General features: G+C 43.6%; 1 protein-coding gene across 1 annotated transcript in view; it reads left to right on the forward strand.

Annotated features, from left to right (window-relative positions):
- Positions 1-8473, forward strand: part of efcab11 (EF-hand calcium binding domain 11) — a 90879-nt gene extending 82406 nt beyond the window's left edge. The window contains exon 6 of the mRNA XM_017715076.2: positions 7599-8473. Within this exon, the coding sequence (XP_017570565.2) occupies positions 7599-7680 (82 nt within the window). The 3' untranslated portion in view covers positions 7681-8473. The remainder of the gene's footprint in view (positions 1-7598) is intronic.
- Positions 8474-13865: the final 5392 nt, after the last annotated feature.

Genomic DNA, 13865 nt, shown 5'->3' on the forward strand with positions numbered 1-13865 from the left:
CATGCTTCAGTGAGCTTTCATCACTGCTCACTTTCCAGGAAATTCCTCATCACTCACTGAAGCCTGGTCACTGCCTGAGTGTGTGGATCACAGCGATAAATGAAAATGAACAAAAACAGTATTAACAGGATTGAAAGCGAGCTAAAATATGGACAAAAGTGCAATGTCAGAGCCAGATCAAAAGACCTTAGATACAGAGTTTAGGGGCTATGATGCAAGGATCCACCCCCACTCTTGAATAATTTGAACTTAGGGACAGCTAGCAGTACATAAGACCAGAGTGTACTGTACTATGTAGGGGTGTAGGCTAGTTTCATATGGTGACACTTTCATGCAGCATTAGTTTTAATAATAGTATTAAAACTTAATTTCACTTGTGTTACGTTATGTAATACATCCTGTAACTTATTCATAACTCATTTGAGACTCAACCACAAGGGTTGCAACCATGTAACAAGTTTCATAAAACAGCTTATCAAAAACTGCTTATAACGTGGAATGTAATGATGTTTAACAACATCAACATCAAATTAATGTTTTTTTTTTTTCTATCCCCATTTCTGTTTCTGTGTGGAGTCTGCGTGGGTTTCCTCCAGGTGCTCTGGTTCCCTACCACAGTCCAAAAACATGCAGTCAAGCGAATTAAACATGCTACATTGCCCCTCGGTGTGAATGTGTGGTGACCTGTCAAGGGTGTTTTCTGCCTTCCACCCAGTGAGTGCTGGGATGGGGCGGGGGTCACCTGGTCAATGTGCAAGAAAATTAAACTGAGTTTTTGATTGAAAACAGAAATGCTCTTCATCTATGTCATGCACACTTGGTAATTTTTTATTTTGTCAATTACCTGCGTTTCTCAGATTCCTGTAACCAGCTGAAATAACTAGCCAGCAGATGTTAACAGCTGTTTAAACAGCTACTAATTTGGCTAACTAGCAGAGTAATCAAATGCATGCAAATTGTTTTACAATTGTTTTGTGTAGCTGTCATAAAGAAAATTATGTTGCACACAACTTAAAACATGCAAATAGTTGCATGAAAACATCCCATATAAAAACAGCTGTATACAGCGGTTAGCAGCCCAGCTTAAGGAGATCTACCTTATGTTAATGTTTAATTCCAACCCTAATCAAGCCCACTTGCCCTAGATAATCAGTGTTTTTTAGAAGGTCTTTATAAGCTGAATATGGAGGCATTTAGACTGTGCCTTAAGTGTGCTTTTTTGCATTGTCGTCTGGAGAGCAACGCAGACCGTCTCTTCTGCACAGCAGTTTTAAACTGTACATTTAAGTTGAAAAATGTCAACTTCATTTATGTCAGTTTCGCAATGCTTATCATTTATCTTAGTCTTTTGTTTTCTTTCAGATCACTCGCTTGTGTTTACCCACTTGTCAATTCCTTGTGTGCCTCCTTAAGAAATGCATCCTGCTTCTTTTTAGTCATGAGACACAGCACACTTTGCATTTAAATGGAGTTATGGAATAACTGAAGTTTGGGAGGAGAAACATGCCTGAAACCCTTAACCCTCCATTCTAACACAATTCACATGCTTGCCTTCCATTTCCCATGACAAAGTTCTCAGAATCCCCACAACCACCCCATCTCCTCCCTGTTCCTCCGTCTCATGACAGTACTGCCACAGTTACAAGGGGGGAAGCTGCACAGAACTCCAGCCAAAGGTCTCAGAGTACTCTACCCTCCCTCAATCAGTGTTCCCTCATACTACCACTACATGTTGAAGGCACAGTCCAAACTCGCAAAATAGGCACTGGGTGGGGTTGGAGCTGAGCTTGGCAGCCCTATAGATCTCCAGAGTTGGTGACTGTGGTTGAAAGAACTTCAGTTGAAAGTCCAAAAGTATAGGCCACCATTGTCAGTAACATAATTTGAAATCTGCCACTGTTACCATTTTCTGGGGACATATTACAACCCAGCAGTCATCGATGACCCCTCTGTGACCCTGACAGAGAAGCGACTTGGAAAATGGATGGATGGATGGATATTACAACCCTGGCCCTGATAAAGATTTTGTACTTTTGCTTTGAATGACAGTGCTTAGATAACTGTGTCAGAGCAGGCTATCAGAAGAAGCAGCCTGAAGAATCTCTATTGTGTCTTCAAGTTTGCTTGGCACCTTTGTTCGACATTCTTGTCAGATAAGTCAGACAAACACAGTGATCCATAAAGCGGTCACAATCACTGCTTAATTAGATTGTTAGCACATGCAGTCATTCACTCTAATCAATTCTTAATAGCAAGTTTCGTGATTATGGCTACAGCATCAGTTCTGCCAGTGCTGAAGTAGCGTTGGGTGTCTTAGGCATGTGTTGAGAGCAGTGGAGAGGTGTAGGGTCTCTGAAGAGGAGCACTGAGGACATCTCAATGGTTTTCCTCCATGGGGAGGACCGCATTAGAATCTAATTAAATCCGTAGCACACTTCCATTTGAATGGGAGTCACCCGCACGGAACAAGAAAGTGTGATTTTCCAGTTGCTGGATACTTAATGTTGTTTTAATTCTCCTCCCTGTTGCTACCAAATTTCCCTCACATCTGCTGTGTTTGCACTCGATCAGTCTGCTGCTCGGAGTAATAGAGAAATCACACAGTGAGAGAATGAGGCAGGAAAACATACAGCCTCCCTCCGCGAATATCCCCACCCATGTTTGTTCTTTTGTTCACCCACAGGAGAAGAGATGGGTTTGCTTGTAGTGACTTTCACCCTGGATTGATTCTGGCTTCAGCTGCAATGTCCACTTAATGAATTCTGCATGTGCGCGTGGTCTTATCAGATGGTGCAACACAGCTACTCTCAGATTTGCGTGACATGTTGGCAGTAAGCGACGGATAGGGTAAGGAAGATCCAGTGAGCAGGAAATAGGAGATTCCACTCCAGCAACAGTATGGCCATTTGAGTTTAATCTCCAATCGAGAAGTGGGCACTGAGTGAAAAAGAAAGCTCTTCCAATAGTCTGTAATTCCCTCCTTCCCTGCACTGATGCAATTCAGTTTGCTCTCGCATCGTCTTTATCTGCTCGTTCATCCTCACTCGTCTGCCGATGCCATCGAGCGTTTGCTCACTCTGAGAGCTCACAGAAACATTTCCTCTCTGGTCCATTGAGATGGCTCTGGAGTGTGTAGAAGATAGGAAAGTGGCTGAAGTCACATCTTTAAATTGGAATAAAGACTTGATGATCTTTGATTTCTACACAGTATGTCAACTATGGCAAGCAGTTCTAGATCCCTGATCTTATTTGTAACACATCCAATGTTATACAGTTAGTATGTCTAGTTCAGATTTATTATATATTTAATATTGGAGAGAGCCCATTGGCTTGTATTACATATTTCCATGGGTGTCTGATTCCAAATCGAGAGTCTCACACAGTTTGTCTTCTAACACAACTATTAAACCTAGTAACTTACTACTGCCTTGAATTAAGCTGTGTTCAGGTGGTCTTGTATTACATAATGGAGTCTACATACTTAATCCAGCCAGTGTTTTTACATAATGTACTTGAGATGGTTTGTATTGCGTAGTATGTGATTTTTATATGTTTAGGGTATTCTATATGGTTTGTATTGTATGTTGTACTGTATATCAGGGGCAGGACTATTTATTTGGAAGCCCCCCTTGTTTTTCACTGCTCGAGTGCTGTCCTGATGCCCTGGTGCTTCACATGTTTCAAAATGTATTTTACCTTGCACTCTTATTGTACAGGATGAGCCAAAAGTGCTGAGATCTTAGATCCTTGTGACTTCTCTCCAGCATAAGGAAATAAAAGTGACTGCTTCCAAGCTTCCAAGCGTTCCAAGCAGTTCCATATAAATGGAGGAAAACAAAGCCGTTGGAGCAGAGCTTGTTTTAAAAAGTATGTTGTTCATGTCCTTGAGTTTGTCTTCGTTAGCTTATGAAGTGTAAAATGACTCATTAATTAAAGCATTCGTCCATGTATTGTATGTTGTCCTTATATCATATTTTATTTAGAAGTATTTGCGTATATGTAGTTTATCATACTACATAAGAACATCTCCTCCATTTCCGTGAAGAAATGCAAAAGCAACAAACACAATGCAACAGGCTCCATTTTCTCTCACCAGTTCACTCCTAGGTTTTGCACCGCTCTGGTGACGTCACCATGCAGCCTCGTTAGGACTGCTCCATTTTTGTGACCAATAGGCTACTAAGAAGGAGTCTTCATAGGACAGTCCTACCGAGGACCCGCACTATCTCGGCTGCAGCTTAGGCGTTGGAACACAGCTACAGTCTTCAACCATTTGCCCCAGAAATCTGTGCCTAGTGCTGTAAAAGGTAGGCCTGTGGTTTATTAGTCAATATGTTCTATGATATTCTGGCAGTTTATTGTTTTCCCTTTGGTCTACTGTAGTGGCAATGAAGCAGGCTAGTTGGTGGTTGTCAGCATCACTACAGCTAGGTCCTTGGATGCAATGCTTCCTAGTTAGCCCCCTCGACTCGGCCCCTCTTAAAATGACATTTTGGCTATGCCACTTCATCTATATGGTTTGTATTACATATTGTACTCTATATGGTTTGCATTACATAGAGTAATCTGTATGGCTTATATTACGTACCTTGCTATAATGGCTAACTCTCATTTGAACTCGCTATAAGCAGAGCCTTTCCTGCAAGCATTCAGTAGCACCATCTGTGCGACTCTTACCCTCATCACCCATATCCAAGACTGCCAGGGGAAAAAGTATAAACCCTGCCCTGCTGCTGAAGCCTCTTCCACTGGGCTGGCTGCTCTTAGTGCATGCCTTCACCCTCAGGCCTGATAAAAGGCTCAGTCGGCTGAAAATGAGTGGCTCTCCTCCCTCCCACGCCCACCACCTGTCTGGGGAAGGACCTCCATCAGGACATGAAATAAGTCAAGCGCCAGCTCACTCAAGTCAATCAGGCAGCACTCACTCGTGGCTTTACAGTGCAAGACGAGCAGCTCAGGGAGAGGAGTGTGTGGGCTTGCCACCACTGCTGCCATTCTGTTATTACAGCACATGGCCACCGGCACTGGAAACAAGTGGGACTGCAAGCTTCAAATGACCATTTTATACAGTCTGAGGGCATAGGAAATATTTACTGGCTAGGTATTTATCGATATATATTTTTTTCCAGAATAACACCATGTCATACACAGCTTGCATTACCAAGAGGGATACTGATGAAGATGACCGGTGTTGAAATTAAAGACAGCATGACATATTGAATTTGAGGGAGGAAGCTGAAACAGTTTTTTTTTATTTTTTTTATTGCTTTTCCTGTTTTTCACTTTGAGCTAACATCAGTCACTGACAGCTGCTCAATATAGCCTTCAGATTTTCTGTGTTGGTGGCAGTCTGGCTGTGTACAGTTTGTTTCAGGCTACTTTGCACTTGTGTTTAGGATTCATTAACTAACAAGATCATGCTGTTGCGGAAAGGTTGAAATCTGGTGGCTGCAAAGACCAAATAACTTTGCATTGATTTGCAGTGACCCTTTCTTATAAGCGGACAAGTTGACCCAAACCATGGATAACAGAGCAACAATAGGATAACAGAACAAGCAGACCCCCTCGCTGAAGGAGGTTAAGCATTCAGGGCTGAACGTCACATGTGCACTCTCCCACTTTTGGTGAAAGATAACTCGTCTGGCCAGATCACTATTTCCACAACTCCATTGACCAGTGTTGATGGTTTTTACTCCTCTGAATTCTCAAATGTACATTTGTCTTTGTAAAGAGGGATTTATACAATGCATAAATCTCTATGTATTTGTGTATGGACAATTCTTGCTAAGACAGTGTGATTATGTGCTACATAGACAATCTCAATCACCTGAAGAACAGTTGCTCTCCTATTTTTCTTTACGTATCAGACTAATGCACAAGCATCACAGTGATTGGGTTGTGCTTTTGACCACAATTTCCATCCCTGCTTACCTATTTTTTCCCCACACATCTGAATGCAGATGTCACTTTCGTCAGTGTTTCTGATGAAACTTCGACCTTGATCCATAATCAAGGCCAACTAGGCACACTCGCAGGGCGGGATGAACCTTTTAATTGTATCATGCAGTACATCTGTTGTAGAATTATACGGATTATAGTTCTTGTACTAATTAAGAATTTGGATTCTGTTATATACTCATCAGCCACTTTATTGCTTGTTAACACAAATAGCTGATCAGCCAATCACATGACCGCAACTCAATGCATTCAGGCATGTAGAGGTGGTCAAGACAACTTGCTGAAGTGCAGACCAAGCATCAGAACGGGGATTTAAGTGACTTTGAACGTGGCGTGGTTGTTGGTGCCAGACGGGCTGGTCTGAGTATTTCAGAAACTGCTGATCTACTGGGATTTTCACACACAGCCTTCTCTAGGGTTTACAGAGAACAGTCTGAAAAAGAGGAAATATCCAGTGAGCGGTCAGTTGTGTGGATGAAAATGCCTTGTTGATGTGAGAGGTCAGAGGAGAATGGGCAGACTGGTTCCAGATGATAGAAAGGCAACAGGAACTCAAATAACCAACCAAAATCTCTGAGGAACATTTCCAACACCTTGTTGAAAGTCTGCCACGAAGAATTAAGGCAGTTCTGAAGGCAAAACCTGAAGGGTCCAACCTTTTACTAGCAACTGTACCTAATAAAGTGGCTGGTGAGTGTAGTTGAAAGCATGTAGTTGGTGAGTATTGTAGAAAATATTAATGATAGCCATGATATGCTTGAAAAATAACATCCTGCCGACCACATTGCCATTGTCTGTGCCCAAATGTGAAGAAGAGCCATTAACCTTTCAGTGAACATCAAACAACCCTTCAGAGCCACAATGTTTTATGTCCACTTTACCATCTTGGCTGTAAATATATCTCAGTATGTGCTAATGTCCTAGTAATGGCTGTAAAATATAAACTGGCTGCTTTTCTTGCATCTCCAGCAGGACATTTTTCCTCAAAAGTGAAAGTTTCCTGTAAAATGTCTCTCAATGTTCAACTTGTTACAAGGCTGATGTCACCTTCTTATTCTCCAGCATCTTGTGTGAATTTTTCCGTTCCACCTTAAATATACATAACAGCTGCAGCAGTTAAGGTGGAACAGGAAAATTCGACCAAAAAAACTGACCTCAGCTTTGTTTTAGTGTTTGACAGTTTTTGTTTGCAGATTAAAAGTATTAACAAACCAGCTGGAGTGGTTATAAACGCAAATAAGTCAGTTTGTCTTAAATCTTGCTCTTTGCCTTTGCGTTAGCTACTAGCCAGGCAAGATTGTCTGCGTTGCTATGATGAGTGGCATTCAATATTCAGGGTTAAAGGGTGAATTAGCAGTTATAGATTAGCTCCAGCATTTAAGACCATTTATTGTTAAACTGTGTTGAATGATCAGCAGAGCTTTATTTTACTGTAAAGGCGGATTTATTTTTACATGCAATTATAATTCTGCTGTGAAGCTGCAACAGGGTGGTAAAAGCCTATGCCATTGTGACTATAATGCTATATCAGCGTATATCAACCATGTTTAATATGGAATCTTGCTCTTAATTTAAAGCTAAGACTCTTTTTTTTGAGAGTCTTTGCCTTAAATTACTTTGTGTATTTTCTCTCCTGACAGACATGTGGACCACGACTCGGACGGCCACATCAGCTTCAAGGACTTTGAGGACGTCATCACCTATGGACTGGTCAACCACTGAGATGCTGTGAAGAAATGTCCAAGAACAGCTGTAAGAGCTCCAAGGCATCTGGACTTGCACTGTAGATGCTTCAGTGTAAATATTTTCTGTTTCTCACTGTTCACTATTTAAGCAGGTAAACACTCAACCCTCGCTCTCTGATAGGCAGTGGTCAGCACTTAGGATGGTGCACCCCAGCCTTGACTATTGAAAGGCAGAATAGCTTCAATGCCTTGAGTTGAGTTTGATGATGAGCTTTGATGTCATATCGATCCAGTCAGTGCGGGGCTGCGCTGTGTAATAGGGACACCCACATTTCTATTGTTCAGTTGTCTTACAAGCTGCATTAAGGATAAACCCAATCTCGCCAGGTTTAATTTACTAGGTCGTGCTCTTCTCTCTTGTCCTCTCTCATCTTTCCTGCAGTATAGTTAAGCTCTGTTCTTTTTCCTGCAAGCTGCTCTCCAAGTATTTCCAGAAGACTCCTCATGTATACCTTGTGTTTTGTCCCATTACACAGCAGGCCGAGTGTTGGATGTCTTATAATCCTCTTCACTAAACCCATTTGCACCTGAGAAACAGGCGGGTGGCTTTCAGAGCTGAATATGAACGATCGTAATCAGATTCTGCTTTTAATCAGTTTTGCTCAAAACCGCCCCTCTGCAGCCTTACATTAAAAAGCCAGGGCGTACTCTTCTAGAGGATTTTATGCAACTCCTCTTGTTACACACGATTATGGAGCTGTAAATACTTGTTTGTGTTTTGAGAGATTTACTGCACTCCCGTCTGAATAAAGATTAATTTGTTTTTGTAATCAGTCCCGAGTCCTCATCTGTACGACACAGTGCACGCACGCTCCTACCCACAAATCCATCAGGGGGGTTCAGGAGGCAGCGTGGAAGGAAATGGACTTGGAGGAAAAAAAATAATCAAATGCAGTTTTAATCAAATATGTGTTTAATCCACACATGGCTCATTCTCAGCGATGGTCTGCTCCTCGAAAATGATCAGGAACGAACCGGTTTAATCTTTACCTTCCTCTTTTGAAACTAGACTAAGTGAATCCCACCATTCTGTTGCTGTGTTATGTGTATGTGTAGGGAGAGGGGCACAATAGTCCAAACCCTGTATGGCAACAAAGACATGGTGCTATATTGCAATGTGGTTCAAATTTAAGTCTCACTAGTGGAATGAAAAACTGCCACATAAAACATTGGCTGCCTGCTGTTTATGCCAGCCATGTGAAGGAACATTTTGCTCGCTGAGGCGCTTCTTCTTGAAGTTGCTGCAGATTGACAGCGAAGAAAATAATTCCACATCTAACAGTTACCGGCCAGAACCAACGTAATCAGGAGTAATTTAGTCATCATGAGGGGGAGGGACAACAAGACAACGACAGAGAGCGAGAGAAAAATATTGCTTGTATGGGCTGTGGTGGAAAGTGGCGCTTTATGCTGATTAGCACTTCTAATTGGCTCTCGTAGCTACTGCACCATCGTGATAGACAACCTGCGCTCCTCGGAACAGGGCTGCGCATGTATGTGTGTCAGTGGGAGGGTTAATGAATCAGCCTTAGGAGCAGCACCTTGATGTGCTTGCTTGCTGTAAAGGCTGTGGCACGTCTAATGTAAACATGCATGCAGAGAGTACATTGCTGCTGTGTTTGTGCATGCATGTGTCATTATGATGCAGTTTGATGTGGCCTAAATGAAGTCGTCTTCACCAGTGCAGTCCCTGCGATTCAGCAGCTGTAGGCAAATGAGAACAAGAGAAGGAGTGCAGGAGAGAGAGAGGGAAGCAGCGAAAAGAAAAGGAGAACATGGAGAGGATGAAATATCATTAATCAGTCTTGGCAGATACAAATGAGGGACCTTGCTCCTTGCTCTACCTGCATGCACATACAGAGTGTCGCTACAGAGTGTGCTGTCTGCAGAGAGAGAGAGAGAGAGAGAGGGGCACTCTGTTCTCTGTCCTCCGTCAGCCGCAGCCGTTTGAAGTGGCTCTGCGCTGGAAGTGGTCAGAAGATGAGAGACGTGTCCACCTAAGCGAGCAATCTGGTCAAGATCGGCCTGCGCGCCTCTCTAACCAGCTGTTACAAGGAGGTGGTCAGTGTTAACATGCCGTCTGATGTCTAGGAGGAATATGAACAGAGGAAACAGGGTGGGAGCAGGGCAGGAGATATATAAATGCACCTCGACTTTTTTGCCTACCCTACAGTAGACTGTTTCACCTCTCTCACACTGTGTAACAGCTGTATGAAAATGTATTAGAAAATGTATTAGTTTATTAGAAACATCTACAAAAGCTTAAGCACCTCTGCTTAAATGACATGTTTTATTGACTTCCTAAGTGAAAATAATTACACATCCTCTATAGGTAACAAACTAAACTATAGCATTTTTCTGCAGATTTCTATTTATTTATTTTAATGTAAGTCAATGGAACCAGACATCTTTCCAAGTAATATTGGGTCATTTCTGTTGGTCCATTCGTCATGAAATTTACATAAAATATATAGGACCAAGGGTATTTTCAAATTATGTCAAAAACTGACAAATGGCAAAAATGGAGATATGAGGTTTTGTTCTGTGTGTGTGTGTGTATGTGTGTGTGTGTGTGTGTGTGTGTGTGTGTGTGTTTGTGTATATATATATGTACCCTTCCTGGATCTAAGGTGTCTCCTGAAGAGGCGATGTGGGGGGACCATGTGGGCCCACTGCCCACAAGGTCCAGCATGGGGGAACAGTGCAGTGCTGCACAGGCAGTGGGAGATGTCAGGGGGCGCCGGGCGGGTGTGGGGATACTCACGAGTCCCTGGCTGGCGGCTGTGCAGTTGGAGTTTGTCCCGGTGGAAGAGAGGGTTGCCTCAATGCAAATTAAAATCGCAGAGAGGAAAACTCTTGACTGTTGTGTGTGCTTATGCACCAAACAACAGGTCAGAGTATTCTGCCTTCTTGGAGCGAGTGGGCAGGGTTCTGGAAAGGGTCCCACCTACAGACTCCATAGTCTTACTGGGGGACTTCAATGCTCATGTTGGCAATGACGGGGAGACCTGTAGAGGCGTGATTGGGAAGAATAGCCTGCCCCATCTAAACCTGAATGGTGAATTGTTATTGGACCTCTGTGCCAGGCATGGATTGTCCATAACAAACACCAAGTTCGAACACAGAGATGTTCATAAGTGTACATGGTACCAGAGCTCTTTGGGACAGAGGTCAATGATCGACTTTGTTGTCGTTTCATCTGACTTGGGAGTCTGACTGGACCCTGTTCAAAACCTCCATTGTGGAAGCTAGTTGAACCTCAGATTGAGGAGGAACAATGCGGATTCCGTCCCGGCTGTGGAACAATGGACCAGCTTTTCACCCTCTTGCGGATTGTTGAGGGGGCATGGGAGTTTGCCAACCCTGTCTACATGTTGTTTTGTGGATTTGGAGAAGGCTTATGATGGGGTTCCCCAAGATGTTTTGTGGAGCATGGGGTTCCGGGGCTACTGCTCCAGGCCATTTGATGTCTGTACTCCCAGAGTGAGAGCTGTGTTCATATACTCAGCATTAAGTTGGACCCTTTCAGTATTAGCGTTGGGCTCCGGCAGAATTGTGCCCTGTCTCCACTCCTGTTCATGATGTTCATGGACAGGGTGTCAAGGCATAGCCAAGGTCAGGAGGGCATTATGTGTGGAGGCCGGAGGGTGGCATCTGTTTGTAGATGATGTTGTTCTTTTGGCTGAATCACATGGTTGCCTCCAGCGCTCACTGGAGCAGTTTGGAGCAGTCCAAATCTGAGTCCATTGTCTTAGCCCAGAAAAGGATGGCATGCCCACTTCAGGTAAGGGGAAAGGACTTGTCCCAGGTGGAGGAGTTTAAGTATCTTGGGGTCTTGTTCACAAGTGATAGGAAGAGGGATTGTGAGATCGGCCGCAGGCTGGGACGGGCAGCAGCACTAATGCGGTCACTGGGGGCAGTCGTGGGCTGGAGGTTAGGGATCTGGCCCTGTGAAGGTTGCCGGTTCGATCCCCAGGGCCAACAGTCCATGACTGAGGTGTCCTTGAGCAAGACACCTAACCCCCAACTGCTCCCCGGTCGCCGTGGATAGGGCTGCCCACTGCTCCAGGCAAGTGTGCTCACTGCCCCCTAGTGTGTGTGTGTTCACTGGTGTGTATGTGTTGTTTCACTTCACGGATGGGTTAAATGCGGAGGTGGAATTTCCCCGGTTGTGGGATCAAAAAAAAAAAAGTATCACTTACTGTACCGGACTGTAGTGGTGAAGAGGGAGCTGAGCCATAAAGCAAAGCTCTCTGTTTACCGGTCGGTCTTCATCCTGACCCTCACCTAGAGCTGTGTCAAGAGCTGTGGGTAATGACCTAAAGAATAAGATCACGAATACAAGCGGCGGAAATGAGCTTTCTTCACAAGGTGGTGGACTACACACTATTTGATAGGGTGAGGAGCTCGGCCATCCGGGAGGAGCTTGGAGTAGAGCCGCTACTCCTCCGCATTGAGAGGAGCCAGCTGAGGTGGTTTGGGCATTCGGATGCCCCCTGGACGCTTCCCGGTGGGGGTGTACCAGGCATGGCCTACCGGGATAAGGCCCCAGGGTCGTCCTAGGACCTGCTGGAGGGATTGGGGTCCCTGGGAATGAGCTGGAGGAAGTTGCGGGGGTCATCTGGGATTCTCTGCTCTCCCAACTGCTACCGCAACCCTATCTGGATCAGGTAGCAGTCAACGACAATGATGATGAAGATGACGATGAAGATATATATATATATATATATATCATCATATATATATATCTATGTACACTATACATATATATGTACACTTACAAATGTTGTATGTGATGGTACATTTGGCTCTGTGGCTACATAGAGCTTTGTTGCTCTAATTACTGACTATAGCCCACAGTTCATCAACCCCCTTAACCCCATCCATCTATGAAAAAGATCCAAACTAGGACCACTGACCAGATACTGTGTGGACTGTGTACACTCTGAGTGCAAGCCTATGGCTAATCCTTTTCAGGTAGCAAATCGGACATTCTGCCTGCATTTTATATAAAAAAGTGGTGCTCCAGCCTAAATGCACAGTATGCTTAGAAAAACATAAATGCACTTCTCTTTCTCATGTGTCTGCAGTTTCTGGAATAAGAAGTGGGTGGAGACATTACACGTGTGGCCAGTGTGCAAAATACCCCCTGGTATTCGAGGGGGTCCCATGTTGGCTGGCTACTCCAGCATTGGCTGGCTGCAAACTCCCTCAACATGTTTGATTTAACAATTCTTCTGGAAATGCTCTTCAGATACTGAGATATTACACCTCTCTTCTTTTGTCTTTGATTTGAAATATGAGAACAATGTGCTCTTTGCACAAACTCCTGGGCAATTGGTTTCTGGAGTGATGCAACCGTCTAAGCATTGGCCCTATCATCAGAAGTTTGATCCCTGGTGATGCTACAGCCATTCATGGCCAGGAATCCAAGACAGAACAATTGACCCCTCTCTCCCTGGGTGGGTAAGATGGCCCCCCTTCTCCCCACATCATTTAGAGCAAATGGAGAAGAAAATTGCTGGGAAAAAATCCTGGAAAACTTTTCAGAGGTATCCTGAGTGTAGTTACAGTTACTAGGCTATGAAGGACCAACTAGGTGAACCAGTTTACTACAGCGCCACCCTGAGGAAAACCTGTGCTGCATTTCTAGCTACTTAACAATATGAAAAACTGAAGCTGAGCGTTTCTTGAAGCACTGAATTTCCCAGATTTTGTAATTGTACTTTTTGTAAAAGTGTCTATTTTACCCAAATGGACAGAATAACAGTGTAATAATCATAATTTCAGGGATCACCAGAATTTTGATTTTGACACCTTCATGTGGTTCAAGAGGTTAGGTCAGCGCCCCCCAACCCAAAACCCACATGCCCCCCCCTTATTTCTTTATGGCTAATTACCTACTATGCTACGTTTTGAAATTTTACCAGCGTTGACCGGTTTTGAATCAATTTACCTAAACATTTTAAAACCGGCTATAAAAAGACATAATATTGAGATACTTCTTTTATCAGACACTAGACGGCTAGATCAGCTCTGAACATGTGCTTAAAGAATGTTTACCAGCAGAATTACAAAATAGTTTAAGCTCTCTGGTTCCGTATTTGAGAAACCACTTTGCATAATACACTGTGATGCAGCTACATTAGGCATATGTGCTCT

This window comes from Pygocentrus nattereri, chromosome 10 (assembly GCF_015220715.1).
Source record: "Pygocentrus nattereri isolate fPygNat1 chromosome 10, fPygNat1.pri, whole genome shotgun sequence".
NCBI lineage: Eukaryota > Metazoa > Chordata > Actinopteri > Characiformes > Serrasalmidae > Pygocentrus > Pygocentrus nattereri.